This window comes from Eulemur rufifrons, chromosome 8, assembly GCF_041146395.1.
Source record: "Eulemur rufifrons isolate Redbay chromosome 8, OSU_ERuf_1, whole genome shotgun sequence".
Lineage (NCBI taxonomy): Eukaryota > Metazoa > Chordata > Mammalia > Primates > Lemuridae > Eulemur > Eulemur rufifrons.
In genome coordinates, this window is record NC_090990.1 from 53,434,142 (window position 1) to 53,461,976 (window position 27,835).

Below are 27,835 nucleotides of genomic sequence, written 5' to 3' on the forward strand. Positions count from 1 at the left end.
CCCATGCCACCTGTAACAGAGTGGTGGGTATGGCCCTAGGTATGTTTAGGAGAGCTTTGTCTTCTCTGTCTTTCCCTGGCCTGGTGGCCCCTATAGCTGCACTGAAAACTTGGCCCAAGGGCGGAGCACAGCCCAGGATTAATCTCTCAAAATGGTGCCTGGGGCCTGCAACCAGAGAGGGCAGGACTCCTCTCAGGCAAACAGTGTGGGCAAAAGCTCTGGGGAGTTCAGTCCACTCACATCTCAGTTTCACAGAAGTCTGTAACAGTGCAGTGGGTATTGTGCTAGGTATGTCTATGAGAGCCTGATTTCTCTCTCTCTCCTTGGCCAGGTGGAGGCTACAGCCATGTCAGCCTGAACTTGGCCCAAGGGCAGAGCACAGCCCAGTACTGATTTCTCAAAATGGCACTTTGAACTTGTGACCAGAGAGGGTGGGGCCCCTTCCAGGCAGGTGGCATAGGCAAGAAACAGTGGGGAGTGTGATCCACTCACATTTCAGTCTCAATAGCATCCCACAACAGGGGATGGGGACCTTCCCATGGTTGTGTGAGCTCCTGGTCCCCCCTCTTCATCCTCAGAGCAGTGCAGTGGCGGCAACCTTGTCTGTAGATCCTCGGTATGTGGGCTGTCAGAATGGCACCCAGCTGGAAATGCTGTAGGCTCAGATGCCTGTGGGATTCTGTGTGAGTTCCCCTTCTGAAGCAACATCTCTTTGCGATCTCTAGGGAGCTCCCTGTGTTAGGCCCAAGGCCCGTGTGGGTCAAGGGGTTCTCCCATAGGCAAGACTGTAAAAGCCCATTTTGGACTATGAAGCACTGGGTATTTCTTATTGTTTCCCTTCATCCAGGAGCTTCTCCCAGCTCTCACCCAGTTCCTGGAAAGGCAAGCTGCCTTAAACCCTCTCCTTACTTCTTTTTGGTGCTTCCCCTCACTTCTCTGGTGAATCTTCATGTCCTCTCCACGATGATCTGTTGAAATATGACTATCTCCTTACTATTCTGGTTCGTCTTTGTGGAGGAGGCATATACTACCTGTGTCTAGTCAGCCATCTTGATCCTATCTCTATTCTGTGAGTTTTTCATTCCACATTGTCTTTCTGAAATTCGTCCTTGGAAATCAATGTGGATCTAGTTACATCAGCAAAGTGGGAAAGTCCTTACTGCTCCATATACTTGCCCACATATTGGGTTATTAGATATATTAAATGTCAGCCAATCAAATGGATATATAAGGGTAGCTTGATACTTTAATTTATATTTCACTAATCACTAGTGAAGTTGGCAATAAAAAAATTTATTGGCCAGTTTACAGTATCTTTCTCTATAGTTTTCTCTTTGGGTCCATTTCAATTTTGAATGTCTGTATTTGATTTGAAAGATTTATATACTCTTAACACTAGTCCATTGTTGCTTGTATGGGCTACAAATATTGTTTCCCAATTTGTGGCTTGTCTTCACTTAGAGATGCCATTGTCATAAAGAAGTTGCCAATTTTAGTGTACTAAAATTTATTACTCTTCCCTTTATTAGCTGTGTTTTTATAACTTAAGAAAGTCTTCCCTACTCTAATATCACAAAGACATTTTTCTATATTTTTTTCTAAAACTAGTAGTTTTTCTTTTCTCACTGAGGTCTTTAATTTATTAATTTCCAACTTATTTTTGTGCTATATATGACCAAAATTTATCTTTTTTCCATATGAATAGATGATTAATTGTGCCAGCAACATTTATTGAGTTTCCTTACTGATTTGTAATTCTACCTTTTTTATTACAGAAAGCCTTTCCCCCCAAATCTCTATCCTGTCCCATCACCTTATTTGCCTATTCCTGTGCCATTACAACATTATTCTAATCACTATAGCTTAATTTTAAGTTTTAATATCTGAAAACATGAGTCCTTTTTTTTTTCTTATTTTCATTTTCAAATGTGTTTTGCTATTCTTGGTACTTAATTCTTCCATATGAATTTTAGGTTCCATTTGTTGAGGTGCACAATCTATTGAAATTTTTTTAATTGATTTGAATTGAAAGATTTAGAAAGAGGTGATATTTTTCCAGTGGTAAAACTTGTAATTCATGAGCATGGTATTTCGTGTTAGGTTTTATTTTGTGTCCTTCAATAAAATTTTGTAACTTCCATCATGAAGGTGTTACATATATTTTGTGAAGAGTGATATTTTAGGTACTTTAGGTTGTTAGTTTTATAAATTTTATCCCTTTTAAAAAATATTTTTTCTAATTTTGGTTGATTCTGTATAGAAACATTACTAATTTTGTTATCTTGATCTTATGTTCAGCTACAGTGGTGAATATAAGTTCTAATATATAGCCAGTAGATTCTTTTGAATTTTTATGTATAAAAACATTTCATCTGCATATGACAATATTATTTCTTTCTTTCTAATCCTTAAATCTTTGTTCTTCTTGAGTAACATTTTTGTAAATTATAATTCAACTAAGAAATAATCCATTTCATCATCCAGAATTTCAATTTTATTTCCATTTATTGTCCATAATCTTCTCTTATACTTTTTATAAATCTCTTCCACATCTGTGGCTGTTTCTTCCTTTGCATTCCTAATATTGTTTTGTGCTATCTTTTATTCTTTTTAATAATCTTACCAGATGTTTTCTACTTTATTAATCTTTCAAATATACTTTTGTCTTATTGGTCTTTTTTGATGTTTAGTTTTTTTGTTTTATTTATTTTCCAACTCATGAATTTCTATTTTCTATTGCAATTATTTTTATTATGCCCATTCTTCTTCTTTCTTAGGATTTACTCAGTTGTTTTGTAGTATTCTAATATATTGGGGGTTTTGTTAGTCATCAGTGTGTTATTTTTATGGAAATATATTGCAGGCTACATGATCTGGATGATACCGAGTTCTTATTAGTTATTGCCTTTCACATTGTGGCCAAGAATGTGGTCAATTTTTAAAATGTTCCTTGTTACTTATAATTACATGTATTCTTTGATTATTGGGTATAGGCCAGGGATCTATTAATATTATACTTTATTCTCCATTATATTGCTTCTCTAGGACAAATATTAATACCATATGTTCATGATTTTTACATACTTGTAACATTGAAAGCACCTAATACTTGCAACATTTTACTTACTTAGAAGATTCAAAACACCTAATGAACTGGAAAGAGATGAATTGGAAAATGAAGTTTCAACCTCTTGTGTTCAATAAAAATCCTATTCTTTTTTTCTTAAAAATAAGTACATTAACCTTGATCTTTCTAAAGAAATTTCAGTCAATTTTACCAAAACTTGGTTATTTATCTAGCTACATATTTAGAAATAAATAAATAAATATCCATGCTGCATATAAATCACCCTTCCTCTCTTAATTCTTTCTGTTCCCTAATTACATGCAGCAATCTGTGGGTAAAAGCATCAGCTGTCCACACCAAAGAATTTTTTATCTGTTATTCTTAATATTTTAATTAAGTAATAAAATAAAAATTCTATGTGCATCAAAGATAAATGATTTTGTGATATTGTGATCTCTGAATAAATAGTCTATGTCTGTTTATAGAGCTGATACCTGGTCATAATGGAGTAAATTGCTTCATATGGTAAAGCAAGGTAATGAATGATAAGGTTTAATTAAGCAGTGATTCCATTTCAAGTCTGATTGTCAATTTGTCATAGAGACTATGACACTATAATTTAAGGACTTTAATGAAAATGAATTAATTTGAAAGCTCTTTCTAATTCTGCAGCAATTAAGTGATTTTTCTCTGATCCACTAAAACTTATTTCTATACAAGAATGGATTTGAACAGCATCATAGTAGGCAAAATCATTATTGTTAGTTATAATGAAAGGCAATCAGAATTGAAGGCATTATTTTGTGTTTTACCAACTTGCCAATTATTCCACCCCTTCTCCCAAATGCATGCAAAACACTGAAGACAAATAATATCCTCTACTTGCAGGATATGAGAGGGAATATTTCTCTCTCAAATACATTAGGGAAAGCAGATATGAGTAACAAGTTAAATGATAAAAATCTTTAAACATTTGAGCCTACTAAGAGAAAAATAGAGACTCTGGTAGTGTATATATTATAAATTCTTAGGAGAGTCTATTTTGGGATGCCTTGTGTGGGTTGGGAAGAAAATGTTACCATGTATTTGTTCTCCATAAGCAATAAATGTGGTCTTTGGTGTTTTGCAAATCATTAGACCATTTATTTAGAGTAGCGCTTATTATTTTGCCCTATTAAATGCCTCACTTGCTGCACCAATAATATGTTATTTATCTGAAATGTGATCACTAGCACTTCCGTCACTTTAAGACTATCTTCCCTTTCTACAGAATCTGCTTCTGCCCAGAATTATGATTTTAAGATAAACTGAAGATTGATTTCCTCTGTTTCCTAATGGACATCATGGCAACAAAACTCAAATCTCTTTCTCCTGCCACCCTTTCAGCCTGATGCCAGGACTTTTAACTCTTTCTAACCTTTTCATCAGGAAATAAAATCAACAAATAATGCCTATATGTGTTACCAGCACTTACTCCATTGGAGATAGAGTCTACAGTCTGGTTAAGTACTAAACACAAGGAGGAAAGGAACTGCCACTACTCCCTTGCCCTTCTGAAGTCTGTGTGGGTCTCTTGTCACCTAGACCTGCAGTCACCAACCCCCGGCTGGGACCAGTACCCATCCATGGCCTGTTAGGAAAACAGGGCCCCGAATCACCACCTGAGCTCTGTCTCCCCTCTCTGCCTCACTGCCCGGTTCCCTCGCTTCCGTGGAAAAATTGTCTTCCATGAAACCGGTCCCTGGAGCCAAAAAGTTGGGGACCGCTAACCTAGAATGATCAATTTTCCTAGAGTCACAGCAGAGCCTTTTCTGAGCTAAGTGAATAACCTGTCTTCTGTGTCTCAGCAAATCCTAAAGTAATTGCGAGACAATGAAGTTGAACCGGTAATGCAGTATTATGAGGCCTCTCTTTACCATGCCATGCTTCCTTTCAGCTTCAGTATAAACTCCTTCAAACCAAGACAACCTTACATTGTGTCTAAATCCACAATAGCCCCTACCAATGTGCAGGCATAGTGAGTGCTCAATAAAGTGGCTGATTAATAATGAAGGAAAAATTCATTAGTCCGATATGAATCAAAATTATTAAACAGTCCATTTCACATCATAATGATTCGATATGTTTGTTGTTGAAGCAATGAGAGAGGGAAAGAGAGGGAATGAGGTGTCACTTAAATTAACTCATTTAGACTAAGTCGAATTCATTCCTCTGTAAACTCATTGTTGGTCAAGGTCATAACCACTTCTCAAAATTTTCTCAAAATATGTCCCTAAGGTTGAATCAGTTGTATGACTGTCTCTAATTATTGATTACTTTACCAGCATTTGGCTTTGCGCTTTATAAAGCCAATAAAATAGGCAGAGTCTTGCAGGAGACCTTTTAACTCTTCTTGCTGAGATTCCTACTGAGTTCCTGAGTCCCTGTACTTGAGTAGTTAGAGGTAAAGTAAACAATTCTAGTCTGTTTGCTCTTCTTGTTTTTTTTTTTTTCTTTCTCATTATCTTCTTAAGATCTGACCTGTATAGGTTCTCCTAAATTTACTAACCTAATAGCTGTATGCTTTTTTCTTTCTAGTATATAATAGATTGCCTCTCTGGAATCTCTAATCAGTACTTCCTGCACAACAAGTTATTGCCTCATTTGCCAAATATCCTTGGGATATGTGGGTGTATACACAAACTAATTTTCAAAATAAAATTAAAGTTCATCCTTTTACATATCAAAATTTTAATTTTGTTTTAATCATTCTGGGTGGACATTATTCCAAAAATGTTTCACATTGCATTATCTTCTTAAAATGAGTGAAATAAATGTAATTTAACTTATCCATGTTGATTTGAGTTCATCATGGTTTATGGTATTAAACTGTCTTTTTTAGTGCATGTAGCTCTTTGTCTCTACACAAAATAAGAATAGTAACTGTGAAGAGTTCTGGTGTCAACTTGGTAGTTTTTCCCATTATCCTCTCCATAATGAGACCATCAGTTATAACTTCTTCATGCTGACACCCTATTTTGAATAGGCCTCTCTTCTTATTTGCTCTTGCTAATAGCTATTGATTGAATACTAAGAGTACAAATATTCTGAACTAAGCTTCCAGTGCTTCTTGTCAGTATATCAGATTCAGAAATGAAGGACTTTATTATCTGATGATTACACTCAAAGTTCCAAAAAGTTGATACTGTCTGAAATTTGACCAAAGGTGATTATAGAGCAAGTGCATTTCCAATGCCCCTCTAAGGATGCTACATGATCTGTCTTGAGTATGCATTAAACTCAGAGTTCCAGAAAGCTGGGGTTGTTTGTGTTTGACCTGTATAGTAAGTATGCAACAAATGCAATATATAGTGCTCTGTTATAAGTGCTACATTGCCAATCTTGTAGAGCTAAAACTCATATCCCAAAGTAGTTTAAATCCTAGATTTGATGGAGGCAATTTAACATAAGTGAAATATGGTAGTGTTTGGAATAAGCTTGGCCTGGTTTCAAATCCTGGCTAGCCTCTGAGCCTCAGTTTCCTCATTAATTAAATGAGAATATTAAATTATTTTATCATTAAGAGGATGAAATAAAGTGCTTGTAACATTTTCTTATTAACCTTGATTTTTTCCTTAAGTCCAATCCAATTTATTAGATATACAAATAACCTACTTGCCTTCTCAATATTGAAAAATGCAATTACAAAAATCGATATCATAATTTAAAATATCAGATGAAAATATTAAAATCTTATAAATATGTTTTCCTTTTTTATTTTATACAAGGTATAACATTAGGGTTTTTGTCTTTTATCAGCATGTGACACATATCATAGAGTAAACCATTTGGACTGATATTTGTGAACTTCAGAAGACATAAGCATTCAATATGCACTATCCATAACTATTACATGTGTATTGATTTATACAAAAATTTATAAGTTAGAAATTTTTCAGCATTTGAGAGATCACTAAATTCTTGAAAATTTGGTATTTGTATGGAAAGAGATAGTTACCTTTTTTTATCTTCAAACAGGTAGTTAGAATCTGTAGCTTCTGGAATAAAATCCAGTGTTTCTTTTTGTTTGTAAAGTGTTTCAGGTTGTTGCTTCAAGCTATCAATGCTAAAATATAATTAGATGCAATTTAACAAGCATTTGCTGAGTTTCCATTGTTTTCTTAGCTATAACCCAGGTACTGGCGGGAATATCAAGAAATGAACATACTCTGAGAGGTTCTGTCTCAGTCTGTTCAGGCTGCTATAACAAAATACTACAAACGGGTGGCTTAGAAACAACAAACATTTATTTTTCACAGTTCTGAAGCTGTAAAGCCCAGGATCAAGGCAGTGGCAGAGTCTGATTTGGATGAGGGCTTGTTCCTCATAAACAGAACCTCAGGTAGTATAAGGCCCTTAGTGCCCTCATAAAAAAGGCTCCAGAGAGCTGCCATGCCCCTGCTAGCTGTGTCCTCACATGGTGGAAGGAACAAGACAGTTCTCTGGGAACTCTTCTATAAGGGTATGAATCCCATCTGTGAGAGCTCTGCCCTTGTGGCCTAATCATCTCCAAAATGCACCACTTTCTTCCTAGTATCATCACCTTGGGCATTAGTATTTCAATACATTAATTTGGGGAGGACACAAACATTCAGACCATAGCAGACATATTCTGGCCTCTCTGCAACCAGTCAGTATTTCTTCTCCAAAAGTTGTTTTATGCAAAAGCATGGTTTTAAGGGAATTCTTTATTTTTATATTTTAGTGGGAATCCTGGAATGTCCCAGTGAAAGAGATTTTTAAACATTTTTGGCAGTGTCTGTGTTTTAGAGCTGGCATTTGGCTTTGTTTAATTGGAAGATAGAACTTAATTTTCATTCTTATTTAAATTCCATTTTCTTTTTAATTTTAAAAAACTTGATTTTTTTCGAGATTACAATATAGCATTATTAACTACAGTCACTATGGTGTACATTAGATCTTCAGAATTTATTCATCTTATAACTGAGTTTATTTCCTTTGACCAACATCTCCCCCTTTCCGTCCACCCCTAGGGCCTGGTAACCACCATTCTACTCTCTGTTTCTATGAGTTTGACTTTTTTAGATTCCCCATATAAATGATCTGATGCAGTATTCATCTTTCTCTGTCTGGTTTATTTCACATAGCATAATATCATCCTGGGTCACTCTATGTTGTTGCAAAGAGCACGATTTCCTTCTTTTTTAAGGTCAAATAATAATTTATTGTATGTGTGTGTGTGGGTGTGTATGGATGCACACACACATAAATATTTATATAGGTACATATACACATGTATATGTATATGTTATGTTTATATTTTATGCATATAAGCTTTGCACATATTATGTTTTGCTGTGTGAAACCTTTTTAATTTTATATAATCCCACTTGTTTACTTTTGCATTTGTTGCCTGTGCTTTTGGTGTCATATTCAAAAAATCATTACCAATGTCAATGTCAAGGAGCTTTATTCCTATGTTTTCTTCTAGGAGTTTTACAATTTCAGGTCTTACATTTAAGTCTTTAATCCATTTTGAGTTGATTTTTATGTATGACCTAAGATAAAAGGTACAAATTCATTCTTCTACATGTAGATATTCAGTTTTTCCGGCACCATTTGTTGAAAAGACTGTCTTTTCTCCATTGTGTACTTTTGACACATTTATGAAAAATTAGTTGATTATGTGTAGGTTTATTTCTGGACTCTCTATTTTGTTCCATTGGTCTGTATGTCTGTTTTTGTGCCAGTGTTACACTGTTTTGATTACTGTAGCCTTATAACATAGTTTGAAATCAAGAATTGTGAGGCCTCCAGCTTGTTCTTATTGCTCAAAATTAGCTATTCAGAGTCTTTTGTGATTCCATAAAAATTTTAGGATTTTTTTAATATTTCAGTGAAAAATGTCATTGAGATTTTGATAGGGATTGCACTGAATCTGTGAATTATTTGGGCAGTATGAACATTTAACAATATTAATTCTCCACTCCATGAACACATGATATCTTTCTACTTATTTATGTCTTCCATTTCTTTCATCAGTATTTTGAAGTTTTCAGTGTACAGATCTTTTACCTTGGTAAAATTTCTTCTTAAGTATTGAATTCTTTTTGATCTTATTGTAAACAGGTTATTTATTTCTTTCTCAGATAGTTTATTGTTAGTATATAGAAATAAAACTAATTTCAAAATGTTAATTTTATATCCTGAACTTTAGTGAATCTGCTTATTAATTATAACAGTTTTTGAAGGATTCTTTAGGATTTTCTCTATAAAAGATCATGTCATCTGCAAACAAGGACAATTTACTTCTCTTTCTGATTTGGATGCCTTTATTTCTTTTTTTGCTTAATTTCTTTGGCTAGGACTTCAGTACTATGTTGAATAAGAGTGGCAAAAGTGGTCATTCTTGTCTTGTTCCTGATCTTAGGAGGAAAGCTTTCAGCTCTTCACTGTTGAGTATGATATTTGTTGTGGGCTTGTCATATATGTCCTTTGTTGTGTTAAAGTACATTTTTTTAGATACTTAATGTGATGAGAGTTTTATTATTAAAGGATGTTAGATTTTGTTAAACTCTTTTCCTGCAGCTATTGAAATGATCATATTATTTTTATCCTTTGTTCTCTTAATGTGGTGTATCAGATTTATTGATTTGCAGATGTTGAACCATCTTTGTGTCCCAGGGATAGATCCTATTTAACCATGTGCTGTTGAATTTGGTTTACTAGTACTTTGTTGAAGTTCTTGCATCTGTGTTCATCAGGAATATTGGCATGTGATTTTTTTTTTCTTATAATGTTTTTGTATGGTTTTGTGTCAGGTAATGCTGGCCTTACCTGTGTCTTGTAGGCCCATATAGTCGTGTTTTGGTTATTTTATCCATTCAGCTACTCTCTGTCTTCTGATTGGAAAATTAAGTCCATTTACATTGAAAGTAATTATTGATAGGTAAGGACTTTCTATTGCTATTATTAAATTTTTTTTCTGACTGTTTTGTAATTCCTTTATTTCTCTTTCTCTCTTACTGTCTTCCTTGTGGTTTTCTATAGTGGTGTGACTTGATTCCTCCTATTTTTTGTATTTGTTGTATCTACCATAGGTCTTTACTTTGTGGTTATCATATAGCTTACATTTAAAAAATCTTATAATTATAACATTCTATTTTTAGCTGATAGTAACTTAACTTTGCTTATAAAAATTCTAATGCCTTTACCCACACACACATATTTTAAGCTTTTGATGTCACAATTTATTTCTTTTTATATTGTGCATCCACTAACCAATTATTGTAGCTTTATTTATTTTTAATAACCTTTGTCTTTTAACTTTTATACTAGAATTAAAATTGATTTACACATCACCATTACAGTATTAAAGTATTCTGTTTTAAACTTTTATATGTTTTCATGTTACTAATTAGCATCCTCTCATTTAAGCTTGAAAAACTCCCTTTTGCATTTCTTGTAAGATAGGTCTAATTGTGATAAACTTCCTCAGCTTTTGTCTGTCTAGGAAAATGACAGATTTGCCTGGTAAAATACTCTTGGTTGGAAATTTATATATTTTTTCAGAGCCTTGAAAATATCCCACTCTCTCCTGTTCTGTTAGATTTCTACTAAGAAATCTACTAGTAATCTAAGTGAGGTTACTTTGATTTTGGTGTCTTTTTTCTCATGCTGCTTTAAAATTTCTATATCTTTCATTTTTGACAATTGAATTATAGTGTTTCAGTTTGGGTTTAACCTGTTTTGAGATCTATAAGCGTCAGGTACCTGGATGTCCATCTCTATTCTAAGATTTGGGAATTTTTCAGCCATTATGTCTTTAAATAAGTTTTCTGTGCTTTCTCTCTGTGTCTTCTTATTCTGGGATTTCCATAATCTTTATCTTATTTATCTTGATGGTGTCTCATAAATCCCATTCTTTTTCATTATGTCTTCTTTCTACTCTGACTGGGTAATTTTACATGACCTGTCTCCAAGTTTATAGATTCTTCCTTCTGCTTGATCAAATCTGCCCTTGAAACTCTATATTGCATTTTCCATTTCATTTACTATTTCTTCAGCTCCAGAATTTTGGGGAGGTTTAAAAAATAATTTCTATCTCTTGATTCAACTTCTTATTTTATTGATATATTGTTTTCCTGATTTCATTGAGTTGTCTATCTCTGCCATTTTATAGCTTACTAAAAACAAAAAAACTAAAAAGCTTCCTTAAAACAATTATTTTGAATTCTTTGTAAGGCAATTAATAAATATTGATTTCTTTGGGATTGATTACCAGAAAATTATTGTTCCTTTGGTGGTGTCATGTTTCCTTGGTTTTTTTTTTTTTTTTTTTTTTTTTTTTGGTTTTTTGTTTGTTTGTTTGTTTGTATTCCTTGAAGTTTTGTATTATTGTCTTTGCATTTGAAGAAGTTGTCACTTCCTTCAGTCTTTACTGACTGGCTTCAGGAGATAAACATCTTCACCAGTCAGTCAGGTGAAGAATTCTAAGTCTTTTGCAGACATTTTCTATGGATGTCCCCACTCCACTTATCTTGTTTCCTCTTGGGCAGAGTTTCTTAAGATTATTTGGCCTCTCTCAATCCCACAAAGCCAGAGTGGGTGCTGAGTATTCCACTTGTTTCCCTTAGGCAATGCCCTGAGATGCTTGAGTTTATGTGCCCTTTCCCAATCCTGCAGAGTCAAGATGGCTAGCTGTGCATGCCAGCCAAATATCTGCAAATGCTTGCACTGGCTATCCGGCAGGCACATGAAAAATCTAGCCTTAGTTACAGAGGAAAGGATAGGGAAAGTAATGTTTTAGGGACACCTATGGGCCAGTTGGGCCAGTCTTCAGCTAAGGCATACCATACAGCTCATGGGTGAACCTTCTAATAGAGAATAGTAGGCTATATAACTCTTTGTTTAGTTTTGAGCTCTGGTTGCTGAGAGTCTCCACCTCTCTTCCCTGCTTCCAGCTTCTCCCACCCACACAGCCATGCTATTCCCCTCAGTATTCTGGGTGGAGCAAGAAAAGGGGTGGGCCTCTAGAGCAGTGTTCCATACAGCTGGGAAAGCCAGGCGCTCACTTACTACACTTTTTCTCCTATGGGGGAATCATAGATTGAAGAGGCATCTTTTAACATTGAGCTGTACCACCTTAGGGGAGGGTTGAAGTGGGTAAAATGAAATTATTCTCCTAACCCTCTTCAATGCGTCTATTCTTATATGTTTTGCTCCAGTGGTGTACTGGAATTTTTCTGCTGGATGCCAAGACTCCCTCAAATATACTCTCATCTCTAGATGGTTGTCAAAATCAGTACACTGGGAGATAATGGTATAAAACTCCATTCTGCCATCTTGTTGATGTCACTGAAAATGTCTTTATTCCACCCTCATCTTTATAGTTGAGTGGATAATAGTTTGGTGGTATAAAAGATTTTAATTGGAAATTATTTTGCTTCAGAATTTATATATATTTCTTCATAATGTTCTCATTCCAAATATTTTTGAGAAGTAAAATATCACTTAGATCTTGATACTTTGTATAAAATCTGTATATACTCCCTTCTGTTTATTCCTGTACTCATTGAACTGGTGAACTTTTCTAATCTGTATTATTTTGCTATTCATTCTTTGAAATTACTGAAATATTCCTGAATTGTTTCTTTAAGATTTTCTATTCTTTGTTTTCACAGTTCACTCTTGTTAGGGATTTTATTATTTAGATACTAAAATGTCTGAACTATTCTAATTTTATCTTTTCTGGGTTTTTTTGGTCTAATTTTACTATATTTTCTAGACAATTTGCTCAGATTTTTCTTTTTATTCTCCCATAGAGTTTTTCTTCCAATCATTCTTTTAAGTTAGAATATAAATTTGAAAAAAATGAAGTGAAGTAAGCTTCACTTCATTTTTGATGTCTGTTTCTTTAGCACAATGTCTGGTACTTTTGAGTCCTCAACAGCATATATTCACATATCATAATGTATGTGTTGTGTGTATGTACACCCCCTTGTGTATTATATTATTATATATGTAAAGTATAATTTATATATCAATTATATCTCATCTGCAAGAGAATTTATCTCAGTTACTGTATTGATTAGAGATTAGCATAGTCTTTCAGCACACTAATTCTTACCTCTCTCCTGTGTTCTCAGAAACAGATAAATTTTACAAATTTATATCTAAAGTTAGCTCATTTTGATGTGATTTTGGTTCTTTTGTTGACTAACATCCTCTGCTATATTTATTTCTAATAATTATAGATGACATTATTATAGTACTTTGTGCCAATTGCTTTGTATCATGTTTCAATCCTCACTACAACTCTATGATGAAACCATTTATATAACCATCATTTTTCAGAGTAGGAAACTAAGACATTGAGAGTTTAAATGACTTTCCTAGGGTTACCCAGCCAGTAAATAATAAAGCTGGGATTCTACCTTAAGTCAACAGACTCTGCTTTGAATTATTTTAAATTTAAACTGTAAACAACATAATACACATTTTGGACAAATAATGTAGTACAATTTTCATCACAATAGGCAATTCTATTTTCAGCAGAAGATAAATAGATATAATCTCTTCATTATAATCATATTTTAATTTACTTCTGGTTCCATATCTTGGCTTACACATACTTTAACAGAATATCGTCTTAAGACAGCAACCTGGAAAATAAGGCGTCAGGCACAACAGCATGTAATAAGCTCAGATTGGAGAATGAACAGAAAAAGCTTAAGAGAGAATAGAAGAAGTCTGTATTCCTATTAGTTAGCGATATCCAAGGTAAACGTGAATTCTAAGGGGAAATATTGAGGATGGTTCACAGGTTAGCTTATTGTGCCATTTTTTAACATTTACTTAGAGTAGCTCTAGGTCTCATGATCTTCTGAAAAAGAGAATCAATCTTTCTTACTAAATTCATAAATAATGAAGCTTCCAAAATTATTTGATTTCTTATTTAGAAGTTAAAATAATTCAGCAATCATTTTAATATAGCATAATTTCTTTTTTACCATTTTTTTTGGTACTTATTCATGGGGTACATGTGCAACTGTACTACATTGATATATTGTATTTTGTTGAAGTAAGGGGCTTCAGTGCATACATCACTGAAGCAACACACATTGTACCCACAAAGCAACCTCCCATCATTGAACCCCCCCAACCCCACCCCTCCCAGTCTCCATTGTCCTTCATTCTACACTTTGCTTTTATGTGTACACATTATTTAGCTCCAACTTATAAGTGAGAACATGCACTATCTGTCTTTCTGTGTTTGAGTTGTTTCACTTAAGATAATGGCCTCCAGTTCCATCCATGCTGCTGCAAAAGTACATGATTTCATTCATTTTTATAGCTGAATAATATTCCTTTTTGTATAAATACATTTCCTTTATAGAATCCTCCACTGATGGACATTTAGGTTGATTTTATACATGTGCTATTATGATTAGTGCTATGATAAACATATGAGTACAGGTATCTTTTTTATATATTGATTTCTTTCCTTTGGGTAGATATCCTGAAGTGGGATTGCTGAATTGTATGGTAGTTCTATTTTTAGTTTTTTGAGAAATCTCCATACTGTTTTCCATAGAGGTTGCACTAATTTACATTCCCCCCAACAGTATATAAGCGTTTCTCCACACCCTTTTCTCTGTACCCTCATCAACATCTGTTATTTTTTGTCTTTTTAATAGTAGCCTTTCTGATTGGTGTAAGATATCTCATTGTGGTTTTAATTTGCTTTTTTCTGATGATTAGTGATGTTTCATATGCTTTTTAGCCATTTGTATGTCTTCTTTTGAAAGATGTCTATTCGTGTCCTTAGCCCACTTTTTAATAGGGCTAATTGTGGGGGTTTTGTTGAGTTGAGTTCCTTGTAAATTCTGGATATTGGTTCCCCATTGGATGTGTAGTGTACAAATATTTTCTCCCATTCTGCATGCTGTCTGTTGGCTCTGTTGATTATGTCTTCTGCTGTGCAAAAGCTTTGTAGTTTAATTAAGTCCCATTCTTTTATTTTCATTTTTGTTGCCTGTGCTTTTGAGTAATTCTTTGCCTAGACCAATGTCCAGAAGAGTTTTCTCTGTTTTTTTTTTCCCCTAGTATTTTTACAGTTTTGAGCCTTTCACTCAAGGCTTTAATTTATCTTTAGTTGATTTTTGTATATGGTTAGAGATAGGGGTCCAGTTTCATTCTTGTGCATATGGCAATCCAATTTTCCCAGTAGCATTTACTGAAAAGGGTATCCTTTCCCTAGTGTATGTTCTTGTCAACTTTGTCAAAGATCAGTTGGCTATAACTATGTGGCTTTATTTCTGGGTTCTTTATTCTGTTCCATTGATCTAAGGACATAATTTCTAATGCAATTTCACATAGAGAGAAATGGGATGAGAAACAACCCATACTCTTCTTTTCACCCTTATTTTGCATTGGATAATAAATGACCTGTCTTGGATTTGACTGCCTTTTTGCTTTTGCTTTTGCTTTTGCTTTTGCTTTCTTTTCTTTTCTTTTTTTTTTTTTTTTTTTTGAAATAGGGTCACACTCTGTTGCCCAGGCTGGTGTGCAGTGGCACAGTCATAGCTCAGTATGACCTCACACTCCTAGGCTCAAGCAGTCCTCTCATCTAAGCCTCCCAAGTAGCTGAGACTATAGGTTCATGCCACCACTCTGGCTAATTGTTTTGTTTTATAGAGACAGAGTCTCACTATGTTGCCCAGGCTGATCTTGAATTCCTGGCTTCAAGCAGTGCTCTCATCTCAGCTTCCCAAAGTGCTGGATTATAGGTATAAGCCACTGAGCCTCCCTGGAAGGTAGAATCTTTTGTTTTTTGAGCATCCATCATCAAAAAGTTCAACTACATCCTGCCACAAAATGTTCCTCATTCTTCTGTAAGATATGAAGTACTGGACTATTTTAGTTTTTTATGGAAATTTTTATATCCTTAGTAATAGTTTCAAAAATTGAGAGAAAGTGGTACTGCAGACATATCACGTAGCAACAGCTTCAGTCTTCGTTTCTAACTTTTGCAGAACCTACTATATTGTATCAGTTGATTGAAGTTTATCCCACATATTCTATTCTTCTGACCCTCACATTTATAGATTAGGTTTGTGGCTTCTTTATTTTCAGTTTCATAGAAATATGTGTGTTTTTCTGTCACAAAGCCCGTAGCACAGCTGTGACAGCAGATGAGCAATTCTCAAAGGCAATAAGCCAGAGACTACTTCAGGGACTCCAGGGAGGACACAAGGAAGAGATGCTCATCTCTTCACACTTTCAGGCAGATGCAGAGCTACACTCTGTGCAGCCAACAAGAAAGAATTCCATAAAATTTGTTAGAGACACATATTTGTTCGGGAATATTTATTGTTTTGTGATGTGTCCTTAAGTATTTTTTCAAGTGTATGTGTTCAGTGTTCCCAATCTTATAAAATGATTCTGGCAGTAAATATTTTATCTTCTGTTTTCTTTGTATCTGCTGATTCTCCCTTCTTTCAGCAGTGACACTGTAACTAAATAGCTTAAGCTATTGTTAATTCTTTAGGTTAGTAAATGTCAAAGTTCTATCTTAGGCTAAATATACAATTGTCCTCAATTTTATATCAATTTCCAACTATTACTATCATAAAATATTATTTTACATTCAACTTTTATTATAAAAAATGTATATGTTATATGACATTAATGTATTATTAAGTTATTGTTCCTACTTAAATGGTTATCCTAAATGGTGTTTACACTGTGTTTTGACTCATAATTTTAATAATTATTCCTAATATTAGAACTATAGTTTAAAGAATGTTTGCTGGAACCTTTTCATGTACTTTCATTTTTTTCACATTTTAGGTGTACAAGAATTTCCAGAAAACATAAAGTGCTGTAAGTGTTTAACAATTATTGAAGCCAGTGTCAATCCCATTTCTAAGTGAGTATGGGTGATTCAATTTTATTTATATGTATGTTTCCATTGGAAAATAATGTACAAAGATAGATGAAATTCACAAATAATTGAACTTTAAATATAACATTGATGTAGCATTTAATAGAATGATAGGAATGAAATAATTACATCAGAATAGTTTGATAAAACATGATTAAAAGCATTGCTGAGTGGCAATGAAGTCCCAATTGGCACAAGATAACATTACTTTGAAGTAAACTATGTCATCATTTTCTTCTCAGAAATTCTTAGTAATTCTTAGGCCACAATCCATGGATGAGAGTTGAAACTAAGAGAAGAGCTGTTAGTTATGGCCATGGTGGTAATATAGCATCAAGAACCTGACAGAACTTCAAGCGAGTGTAAGAGTTTAGGTTTTTGATGAGTGCATAAAAATAACTGACTGTGTAGTTCAAAGGATTCAAGTATGACCAGAAATAGAGAATACTTGTGTACCAGAGACCATAGCAAGAGGAAAGCAATAACCCTATGAGGATAGCAGAATGGAAGACATGGATGGTAAAGATGCTGTGATTAGAAAAACGGTATATGTGGTTCAAGATCTGCTAGTAAGAAATGCCATGGGAAAATGAGACCCATTATGTGATCATGTTGGTGAATTTTGGGTATTGTGTAATGACAAAGGTCTATGGAACCAAGCAGGTCAAGAAACCATGAAGTAAATGGATTGGATAAGTCATGAACATGAAGCTAATGTCACTAACAATGGAAATGGGTATAAAATTTAGAATGACTATTGACAGTTGTAGTATTTTGAAGAAGTATAAACAAATCAGTGGTATTCAGATGCAGACAATGAGTTTCAGAGTAAGACTGGCATTTTAATTACACAAGGCTGACAGTAGAATTTGAGAAAAATTTCTGTCTTTTGTCCACATGAAGTTGGGGAGGCTGGGAGAAACTGAAGCCCGTTTGGAAAGGCATTCAAGAGAAGTTGATGGGAAATTTTATACCAATAGAGTTGAGGAGAGGGAGTAGTGAGTGAGGTGATTCTCTGTGGATCATGAGAAGAGGCTCTAGTTGAGGCCAAGCATGGAATGTAAAAGAATGAAATAGAAGTTTAGATGGAGATCTTTATATTAAATGGTTTGTGAAATAATTTGAGGCTTTTAGTAGAAAATGTAGAACATCAAGCAATAAAGTGTGTTTGAAAGTTACAATTTTTCTACCTCAAAAGTAGAATATGGAGGGAAAAATAAACAAAACAAAACAAAGCCCTGAAAAGCTTTTCCAAAACTCTTGGACCAAAATGAAATTTTTTCAACATCTCAATGAAATAGATGTTACTAATCTCTCACACCAGAACTGCAACCATGTCCTTAACTTGAGTCATAACAATCCAGAATAGATGATGAATTGTTTTATTCCTTATTTTATTAATTCTAATAGCTCATCCTATTTAGGAATAATGGTAAAAATGGGAATGGAAGCCAGATGATGAATTACATATTTAGGAAGTTTAAAGTCTATAGCTATATCAGATATGTCTCTGAATTCCTTTCATATGTATGACTTTTTAAAAAATAAATAAATGTGACCTATTTTATAAAAAATGTATAATACTATAAACAGACAGTTTGGAAATTCATAAAAAAGTTACTCTATAGAAAAATGAATTTAAATAGTATATTAATTTTTAAAGCCAGGTTTTTTAAAATATAGTTTATATGCAGCAAAATTCATCCTTTTAGGTGTTAAATCAATTTTGAAAAAAGTATGCATGCATGTAACCATTACCATAATAAAGATATAGATTATTGGCATCACCCCAAAAAGTTCCCTCAGCCCAATTATCCAATGATCTGATTACTACCCCAGTAGTTTTGTTTTTTCCAAAATGACATATAAATTATATCATACTTTTGTGTCTGACTTCTTTTACTTAATATAATGATTTTTAGATTTATTCATGTTGTTTCAATAATCAGTACTTCATTGCTCTTTACTGCTAGGTAGTATTCCATTGTAACAGTATAACAAATATCACATGATTTGTGTATCTGTAAGTTGTTACACATTTAGAATGTTTTCAGTTTTGGGCTATTATCATTAAAGCTGGTACAAATTATACACGTGTGTATATGTGAGCATATATTTTCATTTTTATTGGGTAAACACCTAGGAGTAGTTTTGCGAATAGTATGGTATGCATATGTTTAACCTTATAAGAAACTTCCAAACTGCTTTCCAAGACAGCTATTGAATTTTGTGCTCCTACCAGTAATATATTAGAGTTTCAGCTGTTCCTCATCTTTGTCAGAATTTGGTTCTATCAGTTTTTTATTTTTTCTATTTTAGCTAGTGTAGTAGATGTGGTATTTCATTATGATTTAATTTACATTTCTAATGTCTAATTAGCATCTTTCCATGTACTTATTTACAATCTGTTTTGCTTCTTTTGTAAAGATTCAAACATTTTGTCCATACTCATTGGCTTGCCTTTTTATTATTAAATTGTAAGAATTTATATATTGTGGATACAAGTCTTCTAGCAAATATTTACTTACAAATAGATAAGACTACAGTTTATCTCTTCATTTTCTAAATAGTTCCTTTCAAATAGAAGTTTTTAATTTTAATGAAGTCTTATTTAATAATTTTTTATGGTTTATACTCTTGTTTCCTGTCTAACAGATCTTTGCTAAATTCGTAGGCATAATGATTTTCCGTTATGCTTTTCTCTGAAATTTTTATAGTTTAGGTTTTACACTTAGGTCTGTCATCAATTTGAAGTTGATTTTTGTATATTTGCAAGGTGTAAGGGTCATGGCTCATTTCTTTTGCACATGGCTAATTGTTCCAGTATCTTTTGTTGAAGCAATTATCCATTTTTCATAGAATTACATGGGTACCTTTGTTGTAGATCAATTGATCACATATGTTTGGGTCCTTTTCTGGATTTTCAGTTTTGTTAGATTAATTTATATGCTTGTTCTGACACCAATTCCATACTCTTATTACTATTGTAGCTTTATATTAAGTTATGAAATCATGGAATGTGAGTCCTTCAACTTTGTTCTTCTCTCTCAAAATTGTCTGGGCTAGTCTATACCCTTTGATTTTCTACATAAATTTTGTAACCAGCTTGCTAATTTCCACAAAAATATTAAAGCCTGCTGGAATTTTTGTAGGGATTGCATTGAATCTGTAAATCAATTTGGGCAGAAATGACATCTCAAAAATATTGAGGATTCTTATCTCTGAGCATAATATAGTTTCATACTGATTTAGGTCTTTTAAAATTTCTTTTATCAATAGTTTATGAATTCTGACATACACATTTTACATGTTTTATTCATTTTATTCCTAAGTAGTTCATGTTTTTTGTGCTGTTGCAAATGATCTTTATTATTCCAATTGTTTAATACTAGTGTATATAAATACAATTGATTTTTATATAGTTACCATAGATCCTGTAGTTTTGCTAAACTTACTATTAGTTCTACTAAATTCTTTTTGTGGATTTTGGGGAGATTTTCTATGTAAACTATCATATCTCTGGCAAATAAGACAGTTTTAGTTTATCATTTTAAATCTATATGCTATTTATTTACTTAGTTTTCTTGCCTTATTATTCTGGCTAGGACCTCCTTTATATATTGAAGAGAAGAGGTGAAAGCAGATACCATTGCCTTGTTCCCAGTCTTAGGGAAAAAGCATTTAGACGTTCACCATTGTGTGATTGTTACTTGTTTTTTTTTTTCAGATATACCCTTTATTAGGTTAAGAATGTTTCCAGTACCCTGTCACTCACTTCAAGTCCTCACTAGCTATGTATACTATGTAACAAATTACCACAAGCTTGGCAACTTGAAACCACACATATTTATTATTTCTCAGCATCTTTGGGTCAGGAATTTGGACATGGCTTATCTGAGTTCCCTACTTCAAAGTTCTCACCAAGCTACAATCAAGATGTGAGTCAAACTGTATTCTCATCTGGAGACTCACCTGGTGAAGAATCCATTTTCACTCTCATTCAAGTTGTTTGCAGAGTTCATTTCCTTGTTATAAAGCTGAGAGCCCCAGCTTTTTTTTTTTTTTCTTTTGTCACATTTTTTTTCACGGTATTATGGGGGTACAAACATTTTGGTTACATGTAATGCATTTGCCCCGCTCAAGCCAGGGATACAAGCATGTCCCTCCCCCATACAGTGCGTTCTGCTTCCATTTAGTTGTGGGTTTACTCCCCACACCCCCACCGCACCCCGCCACCTGACCAGCACCCAATGAATATTACTGCCATGAGTCCCAGCTTTTTTGCTGGCTGTCAGCGCGAGGCTACACGTGGGACCTAAAGGCTGTGTGCAGTTCCTTGCCATGTAATCCTCTCCAAAGGCAGTTTACAATATAGCAGCTTGCTTCTCCAGGGCCAGCAGCTGAATGAGAGTGAGTCTCTCAGCAAGATGGGGGTTATCTAAATAGTATAGTTATGGGAGTGACTCCCATCATATTTGTCACATTCTGTTGATTAGTAGCAAGTCACAGGTCCTACCAACACTCAAAGGAAGAAGATTATATTAAGGCATGAACATCAGGAGGTGAGGAACACAAGGGCCACCTTAAATGTGTCTGCCACACTTTTGATATCTGGTTTACTGAGATTATTTATTATCAATGAATGTTGAATTTGGTTAAAGTTGGGTTTTTTTTTTAAATAACATCTATTAACATGATCTTATGGTTTTTCTTCTTTAGTTTGATCATATGATAACTTACACATTGATTTTTGAATGCCATTCCAGCTTTGCATTCCAGGGATAAACTCTACTCAGTTATGAAGTATTACTCTTTTTTTATATATTGATGGCTCTGATTTGCTATAAATAATTAAGCATTTTCCCTTCTATATTGATGAGGCATATTAGTCTGAAGTTTTTTGTCTCGTAATTTCTTTGTCTGACTTTGCTGTCAAGGTAAAACTGGCTTCATAAAATGAGTTGGGAAATGTTCTATTTTCTATAAGAGTTTGTATACAATTAATATTATTCTCCTTAAATATTGGAGAATATGTAAGTGCAGCCATCTAGGCCTGAAGTTTTCATGATGAGAAAGTTTTAATTACAAATTTAATTTTCTTAATACCTATATGGCTATTCAAACTACCTTATTTATTCTTGAGTTATCTTTAGTAGTTTGTGTTTTTCAGGAATTTGTATGCTTCATGTAAGTTTTCAAATTTATTGGCATATCATTTTCAAAGAATTTCTTTATTGGTCCTTTAATATCTATAGGTTCTCTAGTGATGCCCTCTCTTTCTTTCCTGTTGTCGGAAATTTGTGTCTTTTTTTCTTTTTTTGCTTGATTAATCTAACTAGAGATTTTTTATTTTATTTATCTTTTTAAAAAACCAAATTTGAGTTCCACTGATTTTTTTCTGTATTGCTTTTCTGTTATTTTCTTTGCCCTAAGAAATATGTAAAGTATTAGGTCATGAAAACCCTATAATATAAAAGTTATAGTTGTGAGTGTTAGCAAGATGTGAACTTTATAGTATAGCCTGAATGCCTTAACTAAATCATTAATGAATATTATCACAATAAAATTAAAAGTGACTACTCAATGAGAAAACCAAGAGCTAACATTTATAGAGAACCTACCATGTCTCAGGCTTTTAGATATGTTATTTCATTTTAATTTTCACAGCAACTTTATTATATAGATAATTATTTAATATTATTACCTTTCTACAGATAGAAATGTATGAAGTCAGTATGTAAATTCCTGAGTTCTTTTGTTATATTTTACCATATCTGAAGAAGCATTTTTATTTGGTATAAATTAAAAGATGCATTTTGAAAAATTTGCAACATTCTTAATGCTCAACAATGAGGAAATTACTAGTAAATTACAATACATCTACTGGGTAGATAGGAAAGTTATATGTAGGATGACTATATGTCTCTGTTTGCCCAAATCATCTCTGTTTACTCTTCTTGATGTGGCATATTTAATAATGGCTCCCTTTTAACTTTGAAAAGTGTCCTAGTTTGAATTATAAATTATGTAGTTACTCTGTTTAAACAGCAAAATTTGAAAGGTAATTATAAGTATAAATTAAAGGGAGTAATAATGGTATAAGTTTGCAGTGATGTTAAAACAATTAATAGGAGATTAGAAAGAAATACATGAAATTATAATCGTGATTGTGTTAAATAGGTGGAATTGTGAATAATACTTTTCTCTTTATTTTCTAAATGTTCTCTAATATTGTTATATTAATTTGATAATTTTAAGCTATATAAATAAAAATATTTAGATGTAAAATATCTTTCCAGTTAGAGTAGAAGCTTTTACATTGGCTTCTTACTATGGCTTAACTGTTCTATTAGAAGTGAGATGTCTGTAATATGTTTTTACTTAACTTCTAAAATAAATGCAATGAGAAAAGTGTTGAAACAAGGGTGTCTGCAGCCAATCTTAATTTGCCTGTTCAAATAATGAAAATTCACAATTATAAAAGCACTTAAAATTGTACTCTAGACGATATTTTTTGAAAGGTCAGAATAAAAACAATACTAAGAAAAGGTAGCATAATTTCTCCTGTTTACTGATTCTTACTATGGGACAGGAAATTATTTAATCATTGGGGCAAATTTGAGCAGTGATATTAGTATTATTATTTTATAAATAAGGAAATAAAATCTTACAACGCTAAGTAATTTGCAGAGGTCACCTAGATGATAATTGGAATAACTGTGATTCAAACCAAGGTCTTCTGACATCAATACCCATGAGCTCAAACTCTATGGATGTCTAGGTTTATTGCTATCTTTTCTTTGTTGTAGTTTTTCTTAATTTAATTTTTTGATACATAGTAGATGTACATTTTTGAGGCACATGTGATAATTTGATATATTTATATAATTAAATCAGGGTAATTTGGATTCCATCACTTTAAATATTTATCTTTTATTTATACTAGAAACATTGAAATTATTCTCTTCTATACATTTTGAAATGTGCAATTGATTAATGTTAACTATAGTCACCCTACTGATCTGTAGAACACCAAGTCTTATTCCTTCTAACTATGTATTTGTACATATCACTTTTAATTTAAGAAGTTAATACAAGGAAAGTATTTACTTAATAGAGTTATTTACCAATTTATAAAACATATATTCTTTCAATTTTGAATAAATCTGTCAAATTTATTCGTGTGAATAATCACCACATAACTTTAGGATAGTAAAATCATTTCATTATTGGGAACTCATTACTTAGTGTAAAATATTGGCTATGATTGACTAGTTTGGAGAAAAATAAAGACAACCTGTGGTTATCATCTTCATCAAGTGTATCTAGCTTTCTAGGGAATATCTTCTGCCCCACAGTTCCCCATACATTCCTCTGGAAGTGGTGAAATGGACAAGTGGAGTCCCTGACTCTATTAAAAGCTACAAAATGTACCATAAAATTAAAAATAAAGTTGTTTTTAGCAGACTTTTTGACTATATATGTATTTTTCAAATAATCTAATCCAATTTTTATTGCCTGTTGTTTTCAAAGTACAATACTAGATAGTTTAAGAGATTTTAAAAATCATTATCCTCAGCTAATTTATAATTTATCTTATGAATAGAAAATGTCCAATACTGGTATAATAGAAAGCATAATTGGTATAAGCATTCTACTAAATCTATGAACAGAATCCTATAAGGAAAATGAAGGAGACGTTAATTTTGAAACTAAGTGCAGAGTAGCCATTCAATAAATTCATGTTGAAGTGAATTGAAATAAAAAGTATAGATGCTGGCTGGGCACAGTGACCCAGTCTTGGAATCCCAGCATTTTGAGAGGCTGAGGCAGGAGGATCACTTGAAGGCAGGAGTTGGAAATCAGCTTGGACAACATAGCAAGACTCCACCTATACAATAAAATAAAAAAATTATCCAGATGTAGTGGCATGTGCCTGTATCCTAGGTACTCCGGAGGCTGAGGCAGAAGGATTCCTAGAGCCCAGGAGTTCAAGGTTGCAGTGAGCTATGATTGTGCCACTCACTTAGTGTGGGTGACAGAGAGAGATCATCTCTCTCTCTTTCTGTCTCTCTCTCTCTCCATATATATATATATATATATTCTACATTTTTAAGAAGAAATATCCAACATAAAATGTCAGTTCATCTTTGTTTACAACCAGGCTAAAACCTGTCTTACTTTGTATGCTTGTTTTTCATATAATCTATTTTTAGTAGTCCAATTTTGCAATTGGAATCTACAAAATGTGGTCAATTCTTAAACCCTAGAACAAGTGTTCTATGAAATAAGCTAGATTCTTCTAAGGCATAAGCATTTCCAGAAAATCAATTAAAAATATATTTTTGATCGAAGAAATAATACAATACCATTTATCATATACATATGAGGAATAGTGGATTGAGGGAAGCTGAATCATTCAAACCATCCCTATAACTAGAAAATTAGTATTTTGAAAGCCTTTTTACTTATTAGTAGTGATGTTTTTAAAATAAATTATTAGATTAATGGTTTTAATATTTTTCTACTCCTAGATGTATCATATTGATCTTCTTTTTTGAAAAGTCATAAATAATGCCTTTTTTGAATGACTATAGGAACCAACAAGACAGCAAAGTAAGATAGTAGTTAAATTTCAATTGAAATCTATTCAACATCTGTGCCATTATCATAAAAACTGTCATACTATCAAGATGTGAGCTCTAATGCATTACAACAAAGGAAAATTAATGATCCACCATAGATCTTTTTGTAATCCCATAAGATTGAGTTCAAACCTTTGAGTTGAGCACTCAAGGCCTCTAAATCCTGCCCCCCTACTAATATTCTCAACTCTTAACTCCTGATATTCTCATACATAAAGTATTTGCTTTATAACCATCTTTTCTTTGTCACTCTTCTCAGGTGTCTTCTTACCTCTTCATTATAAATACTCTCATTCTTCCCCTGCCTCCTTTCTTTCTTTTCTGCTTTCATGAATCCTCTCTCTTAAGAGCAAACATGGAAACATCTTCTGTGAAGCCATATCCAAAAACTCAGCCCCCAAATACAAACAAACAATATATTTGCAGCAAAAATAACCGATATCCTATCAGTGTATAGTAAGTCTGTACACTAATCTGATATTAACATCATTGATAGGTTCTTGGAAACTGCGACTTTAAGCAAAATGATGTACAGCAGGTCCTCAAATAATGTCATTACCTTCAACACTGGTTTGTTATAATGTTGATGAAAAAAGAAAGATTGGTATTTTTGTTCTCATTTTGCTTAAAGTCACAGTTTCTAAGAACCTATTAATGACATTGAGTGAGGATTTTCTCCTGAGAATGTGTAGAGAATTGCTCTAAATCAATACAAAAATATTAATTGTGATTAGTTTGGATTCCTCAGAAGCAGATGTTTAGGAAAGATACAGGCAGTATATTTAGGAGGTGACCCCAGGAATACGTGTTGAGAGTGTATTATCAAGCTGTTTACTAGTATGGGCCACTGGACCTTAATCCTTCAGGGGAACTCTGGGAAACAGTGTTAGACACCTAACTCAGAGTTGTCAAACACAATGGAAGAGGGAACTGAGGTATTTATATTCCTAATAGTCATTAGTTGAGGACTGTTCCTGAGTGACATTAATTCCCCAGAGTTGTGGCCTACCGTGCGCATGATCAGAGCAGGCCTCAGCCTCTGTAGAAAGCCTTCAAACAGGGAACAAGAGGTGGCACACAGGAAACAAGAGTTTGATGATCAGGAGTTGCCCCAGTGTGCACTAAAATCATAAAAGCAGGGAGATGTGGGTGTGGTACCAACAGAAAAATGGACAAAATAAGTAAACATATATTTCACAGAAGAGGAAACACAAATTGCTAATAAACTTAGGTTCATAACTAATCGAGGAAATGATACTTTTTACTATTTTACATTTACCAAATTGGTAAAAGTAAGAAAAGCTAACAAAACCAAGGGTTAAAAAGGACATGGAAATAAGTTCTTATTCATTGATGGTTTCATTATAAATGAGTGAAACTACTTTGAATGAAATTTGGCTACATGTATTAAATCTAAACTTGCATTTCCTGTGATCTAGTGATATCACTTCTAGGGATACAACTTAAGTAATGTCTTGTAAATATACACCATTATTTATGTTCAAAAATATTCACAGAAAAAATGTTTGCAATACCAAAACAAAACACTAGAAACAGCTATAATGTTCATTAGAAAGAAAATAATATATTGTATATTCATACAATGGAATACTATGCTATGAAGGCCAATCAGTCACATCAAAATGGCTGAATCTAAAAGCTCTAATGCTCATTTTTTTATATTAAGGAGGTACAAGTGTTTTTGCTACATGACTAGCTTTTATAATGCTTGAGTCAGGGCTTTAAGTGTGCCTACCTGCATAATGTTCTTTGTACCTGTTAGGTAGATCTTAACCCCTCCGCTCCTTCCCCTCCTTAATTTCTAACATTTTTTACTTCTTTCTGTAACCATGTGTGCCTATCAATTAGTTCCAAATTATCAGAGAGTACGTGTGGTATTTGTTTTTCCATTCTTGAGATACTTCACTTAGGATAATGTTCTCTAGTTCCATCCAAATTGCTGCAAAAGACATTAATTCATTTCTTTTTATGGCTGAGTAGTACTCCCTGGTATACATGTACCACATTTTGTTAATCCACTCATGAATTCATGGGCACTTGGGTTGATTCCACATCTTTATAATTGTGAATTGTGCTGCAATAAACATTTGAGTGCAGGTGTCTTTTTGATGAAATGACTTCTTTTCCTTTGGGTAGATCCAGTAGTGGGATTGC

At 33.3% G+C, this 27,835-nt stretch overlaps 1 protein-coding gene across 5 annotated transcripts in view; it reads left to right on the forward strand.

The window, feature by feature from the left end:
• Positions 1-27,835, forward strand: part of LRRC7 (leucine rich repeat containing 7) — a 494,934-nt gene that overhangs the window by 222,517 nt on the left and 244,582 nt on the right. For all 5 annotated transcript variants that reach the window (XM_069478071.1, XM_069478070.1, XM_069478069.1 and 2 more), the window contains one exon: positions 16,922-17,000. In XM_069478071.1, coding sequence (XP_069334172.1) covers positions 16,922-17,000 — 79 coding nt within the window. The remainder of the gene's footprint in view (positions 1-16,921; positions 17,001-27,835) is intronic.